The 16,384-nt window shown below is 35.6% G+C and overlaps 1 protein-coding gene across 2 annotated transcripts in view; it reads left to right on the top strand.

Annotated features, from left to right (window-relative positions):
* Positions 1-16,384, top strand: part of IFT74 (intraflagellar transport 74) — a 124,475-nt gene that overhangs the window by 77,858 nt on the left and 30,233 nt on the right. The window contains exons 17-20 of one of the 2 annotated variants that reach the window (NM_001205775.1): positions 8,125-8,288; positions 9,283-9,408; positions 13,161-13,221; positions 14,542-15,282. The exons of the other annotated variant lie outside the window; for it this stretch is intronic. Coding sequence (NP_001192704.1) covers positions 8,125-8,288; positions 9,283-9,408; positions 13,161-13,221; positions 14,542-14,660 — 470 coding nt within the window. The 3' untranslated portion in view covers positions 14,661-15,282. Of the gene's footprint in view, positions 1-8,124; positions 8,289-9,282; positions 9,409-13,160; positions 13,222-14,541; positions 15,283-16,384 lie in introns of those variants that run through there. 2 annotated transcript variants of the gene reach the window in all.

Genomic DNA, 16,384 nt, shown 5'->3' with positions numbered 1-16,384 from the left:
ACATTTAATTATACCAACTTAGGACAAATGTGGTTGGTAACAACCTTCTTTCTTAAATCAATGTCTTCTGAAGCCTTTTTTTTTTTTTTTTTTACTGTTTGATATTTAATATCCTGTGTGATTTTGTCGTAATAATAAGCTATGAGTCACTCAATTCTTGAACATATTTTTATTATGATGTCACCTTCCAGGTATATTTTAATCTTTCTGATTTTTTAGGTAGTAGAGAAAGGTGTAATAGCAGCTTTGTATTTAATTTTTTATTAGGGAATCTGGATCAGATCAGATCAGTCACTCAATCGTGTCTGACTCTTTGCGACCCCATGAATCGCAGCACGCCAGGCCTCCCTGTCCATCACCAACTCCCGGAGTTCACTCAGACTCACGTCCGTTGAGTCAGTGATGCCATCCAGCCATCTCATCCTCTGTTGTCCCCTTCTCCTCCTGCCCCCAATCCCTCCCAGTATCAGAGTCTTTTCCAATGAGTCAACTCTTCGCATGAGGTGGCCAAAGTACTGGACTTTCAGCTTCAGCATCATCCCTTCCAAAGAAATCCCAGGGCTGATCTCCTTCAGAATGGACTGGTTGGATCTCCTTGCAGTCCAAGGGACTCCCAAGAGTCTTCTCCAACACCACAGTTCAAAAGCATCAATTCTTCGGTGCTCAGCCTTCTTCACAGTCCAACTCTCACGTCCATACATGACCACAGGAAAAACCATAGCCTTGACTAGACGGACCTTTGTTGGCAAAGTAATGTCTCTGAATCTGTATAGATAATAATAATTAATTCCAAGTAAATTTTGATAAATCTTACATGAAAAAACCAACTTACTTACCCATTGCCTGCCCTGTATAAGAGAGACATCCTGGTAAGAAGTGCCAGAAATCTGTGTATAAATGCCAACCAGATACTTATCTGGCTGCTGAAATGTATATGCATAGAGTAGACTTCATGTTACTTAAGGGAAAAGCGGAATTTGAAAGAACTGAATGCAGAGATTTCCAATGCTATGTACTCCAAAGGAGAAAAGTTTAGAGTTTTATTAATTTCGGCAAAGTTAATTGTTCATTTATAATATAAATCAACACTCTTCAAAGGAACAGAATATGGAGTCTCTAACATCATTTAAAATGTCCATTATACCATAAAAATTTAATAATGTAAAGAAAGAAGAAAATATAAGTCAAGAGAAAAATTAGTCACTATATACTGAACCTGAGATAATCCAGATATTAAAATGAAAAGGACTTTAAGAGTTATAAGCATATTTAAGGGCTTGAGGGAAATAAAATCATAATAAATGAACAGGTAGAGAATCCCACAAAGAAATGAAAATAACAAAAAAAGAACCAACTGAAAATTCTAGAGTTGAAAATACAACTAAAATGAAAAAAATCACTGATCGTAACAGAAGATAGAAGACAATTGGGAAAAAGAATCAGTGAACTGAAAAGATAAATAAATAGAAATTAACTAACCTGAAGAAGAAAAAAAAAGAGTAGAGCCTTCATGATCTGTGGGACAATTTCAAGCAGTCTAACTTACATGTAATTGGAGTCCCAAAAAGAAAAGAGGGACAGAGAATGGGAGAGAAAAGATAGTTGGAAAATGGCTGAAATTTTTCTGAATTTGATGAAAAAAATTGTACAGACCTAGGTCAAGAAGCAACAGTTAGAACTGGACATGGAACAACAGACTGGTTCCAAATAGGAAAAGGAGTACATCAAGGCTGTATATTGTCACCCTGCTTATTTAACTTATATGCAGAGTACATCATGTGAAATGCTGGACTGGATGAGGCACAAGCTGAAATCAAGATTGCCGGGAGAAATATCAATAATCTCAGATATGCAGATGACACCACCCTTATGGCAGAAAGTGAAGAAGAACTAAAGAGCCTCTTGATGAAAGTGAAAGAGGAGAGTGAAAAAGTTAGCTTAAAACTCAACATTCAGAAAACTAAGATCATGGCATCTGGTCCCATCACTTCATGGCAAATAGATGGGTAAACAGTGGAAACAGTGGATGACTTTATTTTGGGGGGCTCCAAAATCACTGCAGATGGTTTTTGCAGCCATGAAATTAAAAGACACTTACTCCTTGGAAGGAAATTTATGACCAACCGAGACAGCAAATTAAAAAGCAGAGACATTACTTTGTCAACAAAGGTCCATCTAGTCAAAGTATGGTTTTTCCAGTAGTCATGTATAGATGTGAGAGTTGGACTGTGAAGAAAGCTGAGCATGGAAGAATTGATGCTTTTGAACTGTGGTGTTGGAGAAGACTCTTGAGAGTCCCTTGGACTGCAAGGAGATCCAGCCAGTCAATCCTAAAGGAGAATAGTCCTGGGTGTTCATTGGAAGGACTGATGTTAAAGCTGAAAATCCAATACTTTGGCCACCTAATGCAAAGAGCTGACTCATTTGAAAAGACCCTGATGCTGGGAAGGATTGAGGGCAGGAGGAGAAGGGGACAACAGAGGATGAGATGGTTGGATGGCATCACTGACTCAATGGACATGAGTTTGGGTAAACTCCGGGAGTTGGTGATAGACAGGGAGGCCTGGTGTGCTGTGCTTCATGGGGTTGCAAAGAGTTGGACATGACTGACCAACTGAACTGAACTGAAGAAGCCCTTCAAACCCCAAACGGGTTAATATAAAAACTGCTCACCTAAGCACATCATCATGACTGCTGAAATGCAACAATAAACAGTAAACAATAAAAGGAGCCAGAGAAAAATAATATGTATATACAGGGAATGATACATCCCAGTCATTATGAGTTTTGTATTTTACTCTGAAATATGTTACTTTTAATATAAAAATCTTCTGTCCCTAAATATTATTTTAGCAAGATGTTGTGTTCGGCTTTTGATATTCTGAAATAATCCCAAGGAAAGGCAGTGCCAAAGAATGTTCAAACTACTGCACAATTGCATTCATTTCACATGCTAGCAAAGTAATGCTCAAAATCGTACAAGCTAGGCTTCAACAGTGCATGAACCAAGAATTACCAGATGTACAAGCTGGATTTAGAAAAGGCAGAGGAGCCAGAGATCAAATTGCTAATATCTGTTGAGTCATAGAAAAAGCAAGAGAATTATAGAAAAACATCTACTTCTACTTCATTCCCTATGCTAAAGCCTTTGTGTGGATCACAACAAACTGGAAAATTCTTCAAGAAATGGGAATACCAGACCACCTTGCCTACTTCCTGAGAAACTATGCAGGTCAAGAGGCAGTATTTAGAACTAGACATGGAACAACTGACTGATTCCAAATTGGGAAAGGAGTATGTCAAGACTGTATATTGTCATCCTGCTTATTTAACTTCTGTGCGGAGTACATCATGTGAAATGCCGGGCTGGATGAAGGACAAACTGGAATCAAGATTGCCGGGAGAAATATCAGTAACATCAAATATGCAGATGACACCACCCTTATGCAGAAAGTGAAGAGGAACTAAAGAGCCTCGTGATGAAGGTGAAAGAGGGGAGGGGAAAAGCTGGCTTAAAACTCAACATTCAAGAAACAAAGATCATGCCATTCAGTCTCATCACTTCATGTCAGATAGATGGGGAAACAATGGAAACAGTGACAGAGTATTTTCCTGGGCTCCAAAATCACTGCAGATGGTGACTCTAGCCATGAAATTAAACTTGCTCCTTGGAAGAAAAGCTATGACAAACCTATACTATAGTGTATTAAAAAGCAGAGACATTACTGACAAAGGTCCATCTAGTCAAAGCTATGGTTTTTCCAGTAGTCATGTATGGATGTAAGAGTTGGATCATAAAGAAGGTTGAGTGCCGAAGGATTGATGCTTTTGAGTTGTGGTGTTGGAGAAGACTCTTAAGAGTCCCTTGGCCTGCAAGGAGATGAAACCAGTAAAGGAAATCAGTCCTGAATATTCATTGGAATGACTGATGCTGAAGGTGAAGCTCCAGTTCTTTGGCCACTTGATGTGAAGAGCTGACTCAATGGAAAAGACCCTGATGCTGGGAAAGATTGAAGGCAGGAGGAGAAGGGGATAACAGAAGATGAGATGGTTGGATGGCATCATTGACTCAATGGACATGAGTTTGGGTAAACTCCGGGAGTTGGTGATGGACAGGGAAGTCTGGCATACTATCAGTCCATGGGGCTGCAAAGAGTTGCATGACTGAGCAACTGAACAACAACAGCTCTGAAATACCACTATATTTTTGGGTGGAGGGTATTCATATTCCTACTTGAAAACAGAGGAAAGGTGAACATAAACTATTCTATGAAACTGTATCACTGTATGCCTCTACAAATAAGTGACTACAGTATGTAGCAGATTATTCCCATGCCAGTCTCTGGCAATACAGGAGAGAGGAAACTGGTTAAGGGAGGTTTGAATTCAGATTTCTTCATCTTGATATACAGGACATGCATTTCAGTTCCATTTTAGTATCTGTTTTTGACTTAGCTGAAATAAAATTTCCAGAACAATGTATGATGCCTGGGGAAAGAAGCCTGAAGTAGCAAATTGGTCAGGTATTACTGTTCTTCTTTCCTTAGCTCACTGTAGCTCATAGAGGCGTTTTGGGTCATAAAGTCATATTTGTTATCTTAAAAATGAATATTTCATAAAGATGATGATATCACTCAGCACCAAAGCTTGACTGGTTGTTGACCTTGGGCAGTTACCTTTCTAAGCTTCTTGTTGTTATTCAGTAGCTAACTCATGTCTGACTCTGCATCCCAATGGACTGTAGCATGCCAGGCTCCCCTGTCCTCCAGTATCTCCAGGAATTTGCTCAAATTCATGTTCATTGATGGTGATGCTGTCTAATCATCTCATCCTCTACCTCCCCTTTCTCCTTTTACCTTCAGTAGTTTCCTTATATAGTAACATTTACCCCTTCCACCCTGTCTCAGGGCTGTTATGAAAAGTAAATCAGATATAAAGCAAGGTACGTTCCAGGTTCTCAGTAATATTGGTTTCCTTCTTTTCCCTTTAAAAAAGAGACTTTTAAAGCCAGCGTCACAAAGTTAAGTCTCTGAAATAGAGAAAGTAGGTATTATTAATATTTAATCCTACCAGAATAGAATTTTTTAAAATACTATTTTCTGGTTATAAATGTAATTCATAGTCATTATAGAGGATTTAGGAGAGATATAAGCAAGCATAAATAAAAATTAAAAATATAATCCTACTATCAGAAGTTTATTACTATTAAAATTTTGGTATTCTTTTAGTCTTTTTTCTGTATTTTATCACATCTTGGGGGAAAAAAACGTTTCCCAAGTATTCTCTGCCCAGCTATTCCTCTCTTTCAAAGGTTTCACAGCCAAATTTCTTAAAATCATCTCACTCTTGGTTCCATTTCTTTCTATAAAAAAAAAAAATCTATTCTCAGGAGGTATATACCTAGGTTCTGCTGGTCAGTAAATGCAACACATATTTTGCTATCTTAAAAAAAAAAACCTCTAATATTCTGCACTACAATCCACTCCTTTATTCTTGAAATGTTTTTTCCCCATGACTTCTGATTTTTCTTTTATTTCTTTGGTCACTTCTTATTCTATATGGATCCTTCATGTTAATTTAGTCTTTAAAAATTTGGTATTTTTGTAAGTGCAGTCATGAATCCTTTTCTCTTGATGATTTCAGCCACTCCTATAGCTTCAGGTGCCATGTCTGTGCTGATGGTTTTAGAAACTGTATCTTCTGATCTCACATTTTTCTCTGGGCTTTCAACCCATATTTCTCTATATGGGCATATTTACTTATCTTTATTTGGATGTTTTTGAGGTTTCTCAAACTGAACAAATCCTAAATCGCTTTCAATGTATCATCTCTCCCTCCTACAGACAAAAATTTTATCTCTTTCTGCCTACCCTCCCATACACTCATTTATTCAATTTGGAAGTGGGATTCTGCACTGACTTCTTTCACTCAACCACTGTATTTGGTCGATTGCCTGTTTGTTAATCCCAAATCCCTCATGTTTCTTAGTCCCTCCAGATCTCTCCTGCTTTGTTTCCACAAGTATTTTTATCTGGCAGGAGACCCCTGGGTCCTGGGTCGGGAAGATCCTCTGGAGAAGGGTTAGGCTATCTACTCCAATATTCTTGGGTTTCCTTTGTGGCTCAGCTGATAAAGAATCCACCTGCAATGCAGGAGACCTGGGTTCGATCCCTGGGTTGGGAAGATCCTCTGGAGAAGGGAAAGGCTACCCACTCCGGTATTCTGGCCTGGAGAATTCCATGGACTGTATAGCCTATGGGGTTGCGAAGAGTCGGCCACGACTGAGTGACTTTCACTTTCACTAATTGTATATTTTATCAAATATATGTATAGCATTCTTCCACTGAACTGTAAGTTCTTTGTTCATTGCTGTATCCTCCATGCCTTTCTATTTGCCTGGCACATGAAAAAAAAATTCTCAGCAGTGTAAGATTTCTTGCCTAGATCACTGAATCAACTGGTCTTCTTAAACATAGTTATGCTGTTTCAATTCACTGTCCATGGGGCAACCAGAGTGAACTTTCTAAAATTTAAGCATGTCACTCTCTGATTTGAAACTCATTGATGACTTGCCATGGCCCTTAGCATAAAGTCCCAGTTCCCTATCTTGACTTAAGCCCTTCATGAACTTATCCTTCAACTTTTCCATTTTATCTCTTACCACCACCCATTTCAAACTGTGGGTTCCAGGCATACCAAACTTCTGTTATTTGCTCAGAAATACTGTGCTCTCTCACCTCTAGACATTTTTGCACATGGTGATTATTTTCTCTGGAAACTCACTTTTTCCTTTGTGTGGCTGATTCCTAATGCTTAAGGCAACAGTTAAAAGGCATAGCTTTAGAGAATTCTTTTGACCAATATCCTTTATCTTTTCATAGTAGAAGATATCCTGTATCCTGTAATCTTTTCATAGTAGTTATCCAGTTTACTATAAATGCTTCTTTAATTTTCTGATTTAACCTCTAGAATATAGCTTCTTGAGTGAAAAGTGTCTCTGTTGATTTCCATCAGCACCTGGTACATAGTAGATGCTCAGTACTTTTGAAAGAAAGAAACACACACACCACACACCCATACACACACACAAATGTGCAGTCATCGTTATTCATGGATTCTGTATTTGTAAATTTGCTTTCTCACTAAAATTAATTTGTATTTCAAATTAATTTGTATTTGTATTTCAAATTCATATTTGCAGTACTTTCATGGTCATTTGTGAACACGTGCAGAGGTAAAAAATTTGAATGCTCAAGTTCTCAGTGGAGGTTGAATAAGGCAACACTATGCCTCTTGGTTTAGTTCACATACTTACAAGCATTCTTTTCATGGTACATTATTTAATGTCACTTTTTAAAATGTCACATTTTTATGTATTTTTGTTCGTGCTTTTCCCATTGAAAATGGCCTCCAAGTATAGTGCTGAAGTGTTGACAAGTGTTTCTAAGCAGAAGGCTGTGATATGCCTTACAGTGAAAGTATGTCTGTTAGAATAAGCTTTGTAGAGGCATAGTTCATGGTTGGCCTTTAGTTCAGTCTTAACAACTTAATAGTATATATTAAATAAAGTATATTTGAAGAGAAATATACATAAAGCAAAGTTATATATTAGTTTCTTGATAAAAATATTGTCAGAGGCTCACAGAAACTAACTCTGTATTTCCCATAGGGGTTAAATGCTTGCTAACTCAGTGTGTACAGTGATTTTACAGAATATAACTACCACACATAATGAGAATTGACTATATATGTAATTATAAAATTTTGCTCATAATGTTTCATAACTTGCTTTTCCCCCCACATAACTGTGTATGTATGTCATGCACATACTAAAAATAATGAATATTTATCTTATATGTTAATTATGAAGTAAGAAAAAGAACTATATGTGTTCTTGTATGTTTATATGAGTATGGAGACAAATGTGATTAATACATATCAGGTTATGTTGGTTACCTAGAGGGTGAATAATTTTTTAAAAACTTACGTTGTCTTCATGGTTACAATGAACATGTTTCTGGTGCAGACACTCTTGTAAACCATGATGTTTAGTGATTTAATTTCCTTTTGTGAAAGAACTAAAGTTTCAACTAAGTATGGCCTTTGAATTTTCCTACATTTCAGACAGTCAGAGGCTACAGTTGGATCTACAAAAAATGGACCTTCTAGAAAGTAAAATGACTGAGGAACAACAGTCTCTAAAAAATAAAATTAAGCAAATGATAACTGATCTAGAGACATATAATGATTTGGCAGCTTTAAAATCATCAGGTGAAGAAAAGAAAAAGGTAAATGGTAACAATGCTATGAAATTGTAATTCAAATTGTTTTTCTTGATTAAATTTAATAATATATGTTTTTAAAACTTCGTAAGTTTATTTTCAGTTGATTACTTGATATATAAGGAAAAAATAAAGATGTTTATATACAAAGTAGGAATTTAGAGTGAATTTCAAAACAAAAGACAAAAATTGAAAAGCAAGGGATAGAGTACTTCAACAAATATAATAATTGTGTCCTCAGTCATTACTGACTCTTTGAGACCCCATGGATTATAGACCAGCAGGCTCCTCTGTCTATGGAATTTTGTAAGTAAGAATACTGGAACAGGTTGCCATTTCCTACTCCAGGGGATCTTCCCAACCCAGAGATCAAAGTTGCATCTCTTTCATCTCCTGCATTGGCAGGCAGGTTCTTTACCACTTCATTACCTGGGAAGCCCTTCAACAAATATAAACTTTGTTAAATGCAAATTTGATTATGATATTTCTCTACTTAAGACTTCTCAGTGGCTTTTCTTTGCCATTTACATTAACTTAAAGTAAACCTGGTGGAGTACAAACACATAAGTCAGCCCTAATAAGTTATTATTTATATTGTTAATGTTAATTTGGCTTATTATAGACTTCCCCAGTGACGCAGCAGTTAGAGAATCCACCGGCCAGGATCCACCAGACTCAGGTTTGATCCCTGGGTTGGAAAGATCCCCTGGAGAAGGAAATGGAAACCCACTCCAGTATTCTTGCCTGGAAATCCCATGGACAGAAAAGCCTTGTGGGCAACAGTTTATGGGGTTGCAAGAGTGAACACAACTTAGAGACTAAACAACAACAACACAATTTAGCTTATTATAGTTAGAAGAATATTTTTACAAACAGGTTTTCTAGCCTTGGTAGGATTTTATTAGAATATTATTGAAATTATTTAAGTCAAATGCTATTTTAATTGATTTACTAGATACCTGCTAAAGCCTTTAATTTACTTCCATTTGGATCTATGTAGAAATTACATCAGGAGAAAACAGTATTATCAACTCGCAGAAATGCCTTTAAAAAAATAATGGAGAAACTAAACACAGAATGGGAGACACTAAAAACACAACTGCAAGAAAACGAGACACATTCTCAGGTAAAAAAGAAAAAAAAAGATTGAAATTCATTTCTATTTTTAGATTATCTGGCATGTTCTCTTAATCTGTATTTTCACCCGCAAAGCAACCCATTCCTTTTTTTTAATCTGCTTTGTTTACCTACCAGATTTTCTGGCTTTGAAGATAGCTAGATTGTATACAGTCTCCACTCAGAATGAGTTTACTCCTGCCTTCTCTAAACCTATATCGAAGGCCAGCTCTAGGCTTGGCACTATTCTGGGAACAGTCATTATGATAATAGCTTTTAAAAATATCAAAAGTAAAGTGTTTTTAATTCAGAAACATTGCTAATACATCAATGCCACAGATAATGAAAATGAGCCATAATGACTAGTATCCCACCACCCAGAAGAGATGATTTTATGCATATGTGGATAGATATTTGTAGTCTATATGTATGTGGTATGAATATATTCACTTTATACATACACATAAGTATACATTATTTCTGTATATTTATAGAAATGGTACTATATTGTACCTATTATTTGGAAACTTGTTTTTCATCATTAACTATACTTTCCCTTGTCAGTAGATTTTTTTTTTTTAAATACGATTCTATATAATATTTATATGGATATAGCAAATTGCCGGAGAAGGCAATGGCACCCCACTCCAGTACTTTTTCCTGGAAAATCCCATGGACGGAGGAGCCTGGTGGGCTGCAGTCCTTGGGGTTGCTAGAATCGGACACGACTGAGCAACTTCACTTTCATTTTTCACTTTCATGCATTGGAGAAGGAAATGGCAACCCACTCCAGTGTTCTTGCCTGGAGAATCCCAAGGACAGGGGAGCCTGGTAGGCTGCTGTCTATGGGGTTGCACAGAGTCGGACACGACTGAAGCGACTTAGCAGCAGCATAGCAAATTGTTAGACATTTTGGTTATTTCTCATTTTAAAACTGTTCAAATAATGCTATGAAGAGCAGTCCTATTCTTGAAGTTCTTTATTTACATTTATGATGATTTACTCAGGATGCAAAGGCAAACCCCTTTTCCATATCATTCATCCTACTGATAATTACCTAAACAAGGTCTGAGGTCTTCTAGATTGAAGGGCAGAAGCCTTGTCTCTGTCACTCACTTTCTCCCCAGCACTGTGTTAGTGGTTGGCATATGATAAGTGTTCAATAAGTATTTTTTGGTGGATTAAATGAAGCATGCGTGTCATATACAAAATCAGTTATTATGGTCTGATAAAGGTTGGTCATTCTCACATCAAATTAGCCTATGTTAACAATTTGCAGCTATGATTTATTAATGCTAAATGCATTAAGTTTTTTCTTCACGTGGTGTCATGATCATGAAAGACAGTCATCATTAACATTTTGGTATAATATCTTTGTAAACTTTTTTCCTTTGCAGTTCAGTTCAGTTCAGTTGCTCAGTGTCCGACTCTGCAACCCCATGAATCGTAGCACGCCAGGCCTCCCTGTCCATCACCAACTCCTGGAGTTTACCTTTGTAGTTATACACCCTTAATTATATTGTTCTTACAAATAATGAAATCATTCTATGCATACAGTCTTTAAGCATTTATTTGCTTACTTAAATGTTTTCAAGCTCTTTTTTTGATATTTTTAGGATGTCAGCTATTTCATTGTATGTATGTACCTTTTAAAAAAAGATAAACCTTATTTTCTTCATAAAATGGATGGACTCTCATCAGAGTTTGCCAAAAACTTAGAAGTCACTAATTTACATGTTTCAAATTTATTAGTCAATTACTCTGTCTCTGCTTCATAATATACAATCCTATTTATAGACTTGTAAATAGCAAATTTATCCTAGTCTGTTTAGAGTTGGAATGGATACTGGAGAAGAAAACCTAAGAAAAAGTTAATGAGGCCATTGTCTTATGGTTCATAGGAAAGAGCATTGATAATTCATATGGATTTTCAGCCCTCTTCTTTCACTGAATAGATGATTTAAAGAGAAAAACATTTAACAAACAGTTTCTTAGAGCCAGTCTGTGGCTACCTTGTTTATTCCCACATTAAGTGATTATCTTATTCTTAACCCCATTTACAGGAATTTGTAACATAAATCACAGTTTACAATGCTTCTCTGTATTATGGTTTGCCTTTTATGAATCCCAGTTGTTTGAATCAAATCCTGGCCTCCCTATTTTTTGAAGTTATTTTCTTGAAAACTGGCTTTGACATCTATAAATAACATGGCATAACAGACATTTTTTGAGTGGTTATTTATTTGATATCATTTAAACATATTTATATTGGAACAAACTGCAAAGCTCCTAGAAGAAAACATAGGGAAAAAGCTCCTTGACGTTAGTCTTGGCAACAAGTTTTTATTATAACACCAAAAAGCACAAGCAACCAAGGCAAAAATAAATAAATGGTCCCCATCAGACTAAAAAGATTCTTCACAGCAAATGAAACAATCAAGAAAATGGAAAAGCAGTTTACAGTTTGGGAGAAAATATAAAGAACTCATGATAGACTTGTAAAATAAGTTGTAGGGAAAAAAAAGATGTGTGCTTCTTGACATCCTTGGAGGTTTAAAGGCAAGGTTTAAATATATCACTGAAATAAATAAATGTATAGAAGGAATTTGACCATATGACATAGAGTTGCTTTTATACCAATATTCATGTAGCACTTAAGAGGTTTGCTACATAATAAGAAGCCCACCCCTTTGTATGAAACAAAGGGAAGATTTGGTACTTGACTTTGCAAAAGGTTATTTGAGATTTATTGTCAAAAAGTGCTGACTACTTCCTTAAGTCCATCTGAACTTCAAGGTTCTATCAGGGGAAGCTGGATCTGATTTCGTAGCATTAACTCACAGCACATACAGTTCATATAATTAGTTATGACTCATCCTAATATCTAGATTTATCTTTGGAGGAAACAATGGGATAGATGCTACACTGATACTGAACTTATGCCCTGAGAATAATTTTAACTTGAGTTTAGGAAGAAATATGAATGCTGTTTCAATTATCAGATTTTTTTAAATGATTATTACTTCTTAGAAATATCCAGGCAGAACATTATTTTAATGTTTCATTTTTCAGACTTTGCTTAGGAAAAAAACTATGTGCATCTTAAAAAGACCATAACCCAGAGTTACAAGGTTAATTAAATCAGAAAAACAATTTAATTCTATAACAGTAAAATTGTCTTTGGAGGAAGCAACCATCAATATAATATCCACATTAGCTTCCTGTTGATGCAGAAATTATTGTAAGAATGCCAGCTTTTTACCAGCCCTCTTATAATCTTTACACTGCAGCTCTGCTCTTATCACAGCTTGTGAAATTAGACAGGAAATTTAGCCCTGGAAATAAGGAAGTTTCTCCTATATAGCTCAACCTTTGACAGTGTTAGAATATGTAGTACTTTCATGGCATTAGACCTTCAGATTTCAAGGAGAGATTCTTATCATGTCCCATTCTTCTTTTTAAACTTCTTTTAGGAAAGGGAAATATCATAAATTGTCTTTCAGTTGGTATGTTCATTGGTATAATAAATATGTTCCAATTAAAGTAAACAGAGTAAACTTGTTGAATTCAACATCCTATTTAGTATTATATTTACTGTTGTTTAACTTTTTCTAATTTCTTTTTTGTCTGTCGTGGCTTTATCTCAGTAAAATGCGGGAGTTGAAAAGATTTAAAATTGAGGGTTTTTTTCTTATATCTCAAAGGAGTATATAATTGTTTTGAATATGGGCACTGGTGAACATTTTTCTTTTGTGTTTTTAGCTTACAAATTTGGAGAGGAAGTGGCAACACCATGAGCAAAATAATTTTGTGATGAAAGAATGTATCCTTTAAAAAACTGCAAGTGAACTTGACTGAGGGATTTTTTTCTCTAGGAATTTCTTTAAAGACTGAAATAATATTCAGTTCAACATCAGATACCTAATATGTACAAAATACTGGCTAAACTATGTGGGAAATGAATAAGACTTAGTTTCCATTCTACAATTGTGTGTGTGTGTGCGTGTGTGTGTGTATTAAAGTAACTAATAGAAAGCAGACCATACAAAGCCATAGTGTGGCATAGTGACTAAGTACTCATTTTAGAGTCAGGAAATCTAATTTTAAATATTGACTCTACTATGTATAGGTTATGGACTTTGAACAGTTTACTTAACTGTTCAAACTGCAATTTTATCATCTCAAATACAGCTAATATTTCCTTCTCATAGACTTGTTGGGAGAATTATATGTAACCATATATATGTATATGTGTGTATGTATGGTCATTTTTTGTTATTTATAATGCTGTACCTTAGATATCTGGGAAGCAAAGGGAGGGATAACCAAGTGTACACATGAGAAATTTGACCTTCAATCTCATCTACCAAGATACTACTTATGTCCCATCTTATTTCTATCAAGATAGTACTTACGTTCAGTCTTTTTGCTCATCTTTTTGTGTAATCATAGATGGAAGCAGCTACTGACAACAGGTATTGTGGAGTGTAAGAAACGTTTCCCCAAATGTTGTCTCCTGGCCCCTTCTTTGACCTATTCAAGAGCAACTCTGATTAGAGAACTAGATTCTAACTCATTGGTTGCATAGGCTCTCTAGGATGCTACTGAACATCCTCTCAGGGCAGCGTGGACCCAGCTTCCCTCCAGATGAGATGCTAAAGGCTCTATTCCCAGTGGTTGTGCAGTTTATTTTAAAAGCAGATTTGTATTCACAATATGTTAAAGTCCAGAACTCTGGTTTTATCTGACATAAAGTAGATGATTTTGAAGCAGAGTGACGTCTAGAAACTTGCCTGAAATTCTGTGTGGTACTCTAAAGGATGTGGTTCTTCTGAACATTGAAGTGTTCTATCACCAGATAAAGATGAATAACATATTAACTCTAAAAATGTTTATATAGCATAGGTCAACTTTTTTGAAACAAGTTTGGCCTGGCCTTTTAGGGTTAGACCTTTTAGGTTTAGTTTTGATGCTTAATCTGTTAAAATACTGTTTGTTTTTAAAAAACTATTCTAATTGTGCTTTTTTGTGCCATCTTCAGTTTTCAGTAAGAAAAATACTAGTGTAATTTGGGTCTTTTCTGCATCACAGAATTAGATTAATATTTGTATTGATATTGTTCCCTCTTAACTCATGTAATTAGTCATAGCAACCAAGAGTCAAGAGAGTGATTACCGGCCGATTATGAAGAATGTGTCCAAGCAGATTGCAGAGTATAATAAAAACATCGTGGATGCTCTGCATAGCATGAGCAGAAACTGAGTCTGAACCAACTGCAAGTCTCTATAGAAATGTTCTCTTGCTGCTAAACCTTGTACACGCCATTAAAAAATTGCTTACCCTTGACGAGTTTTACCTAAAAATTTTTGAAAGTTATAATTTCATGGCCTCTTTGAAGAATGATGCTTTAAATAGTATAATAGTTTAATAAATATCTTATGTATTAAAAAAGTATCATCTCCTTTTATATTTAGATTTCTTTTGTGTAGGTGATAAAAATGTCTCAAAGAACCAGGAGATAAAACAAACAAAAAGTGGCTATTGTTATTCATTTAGTTGGTATAATCCATCTGTGGCAGCAAATGCTATCATCTTTTCATATGTCAAGCCTAGGAGGCATGCTTGGAGTATGATTCTGATTTAGCATTTATCAACCTTGCCAATTTTTGCTTCTAGAAATAAATAATAAGAATAGAAGGGAGGTATTTAGTTTTGAGTTTTACTTCTCAAGCAGGATATATTTGATGTTTTAAGGCATATGAAATCACAGGTAAATACGTAACATTTTTTATATGTCAGTTATTCCTTTGTGAAATTAAGACATTCTTTATTGGGGATTAATATTTTTACTCTTTGCATTAAAAAAATTCTTACATGTATTTGCTAGGAAAAGCATGAAATTTAAAATAAATGTTGTATTTACAGTGGACTCTTTTGGACTATGGCTGCTGCTGTTCATTTTTATTCTGGAGTATGCATTCACTCTTTAGTACTACAGGAGGACTTAAGTAGATTAATTTATAAGCATTGCCAACACATTTGAAAGGAAAAGGTGGAAGAGGTAGAAATGTATCATGTCAATCTGGGGAGACATTATGGAACTGAAGATGTATCCTCTTTTTTGGGAAGAATGAGTCACTTTTCCCAGAATAAAGTATTCTTTAAAACTATCCTTCCTTTGCTCTGATCTTGCATTCCTCAAGTTATTCTACTTCTCAGTTTTCATGAAACACAAGCATATTAGTTTCTTTTTTAAAAGGCTTTATTGAGATACAGTTTACATATGGTGAAAGTTCCCATGCATGTTCCTTACCTGAAGTAAATATTTATCATTAAATTATTCAATTTTAGTTCTGTGTGAGTTTAGGTAGAAGGGTGAAGCTTGTTGAATTTGATTAACTCGGGATTACTAGTATGGCTGAAGATTCTGCACACTGATACATACATTAAGGTGGCATTCATAAAATATGTTCCTTAGATCCTGAGTTCTTCAGGTTTCTAATAGGTGTTATACCATCAAAGGATTCATAGTCAAAGGAATTTGGGAAGCATTATTTTATTTTATTTTTTTTAAATTTTATTTTATTTTTAAACTTTACAATATTGTATTAGTTTTGCCAAATATCAAAATGAATCCGCTACAGGTATACCTGTGTTCCCCATCCTGAACCCTCCTCCCTCCTCTCTCCCCATACCCTCCCTCTGGGTCATCCCAGTGCACCAGCCCCAAGCATCCAGTATCGTGCATCGAACCTGGACTGGCGACTCGTTTCATACATGATATTATACATGTTTCAATGCCATTCTCCCAAATCTCCCCACCCTCTCCCTCTCCCACAGAGTCCATAAGACTGATCTATACATCAGTGTCTCTTTTGCTGTCTCGTACACAGGGTTATTGTTACCATCTTTCTAAATTCCATATATATGCGTTAGTATACTGTATTGGTGTTTTTCTTTCTGGCTTACTTCACTCTGTATAATAG

Source organism: Bos taurus, chromosome 8 (genome assembly GCF_002263795.3).
Source record: "Bos taurus isolate L1 Dominette 01449 registration number 42190680 breed Hereford chromosome 8, ARS-UCD2.0, whole genome shotgun sequence".
Taxonomy (NCBI): Eukaryota; Metazoa; Chordata; class Mammalia; order Artiodactyla; family Bovidae; genus Bos; species Bos taurus.
This window is presented reverse-complemented; position numbering and strand designations above follow the sequence as displayed.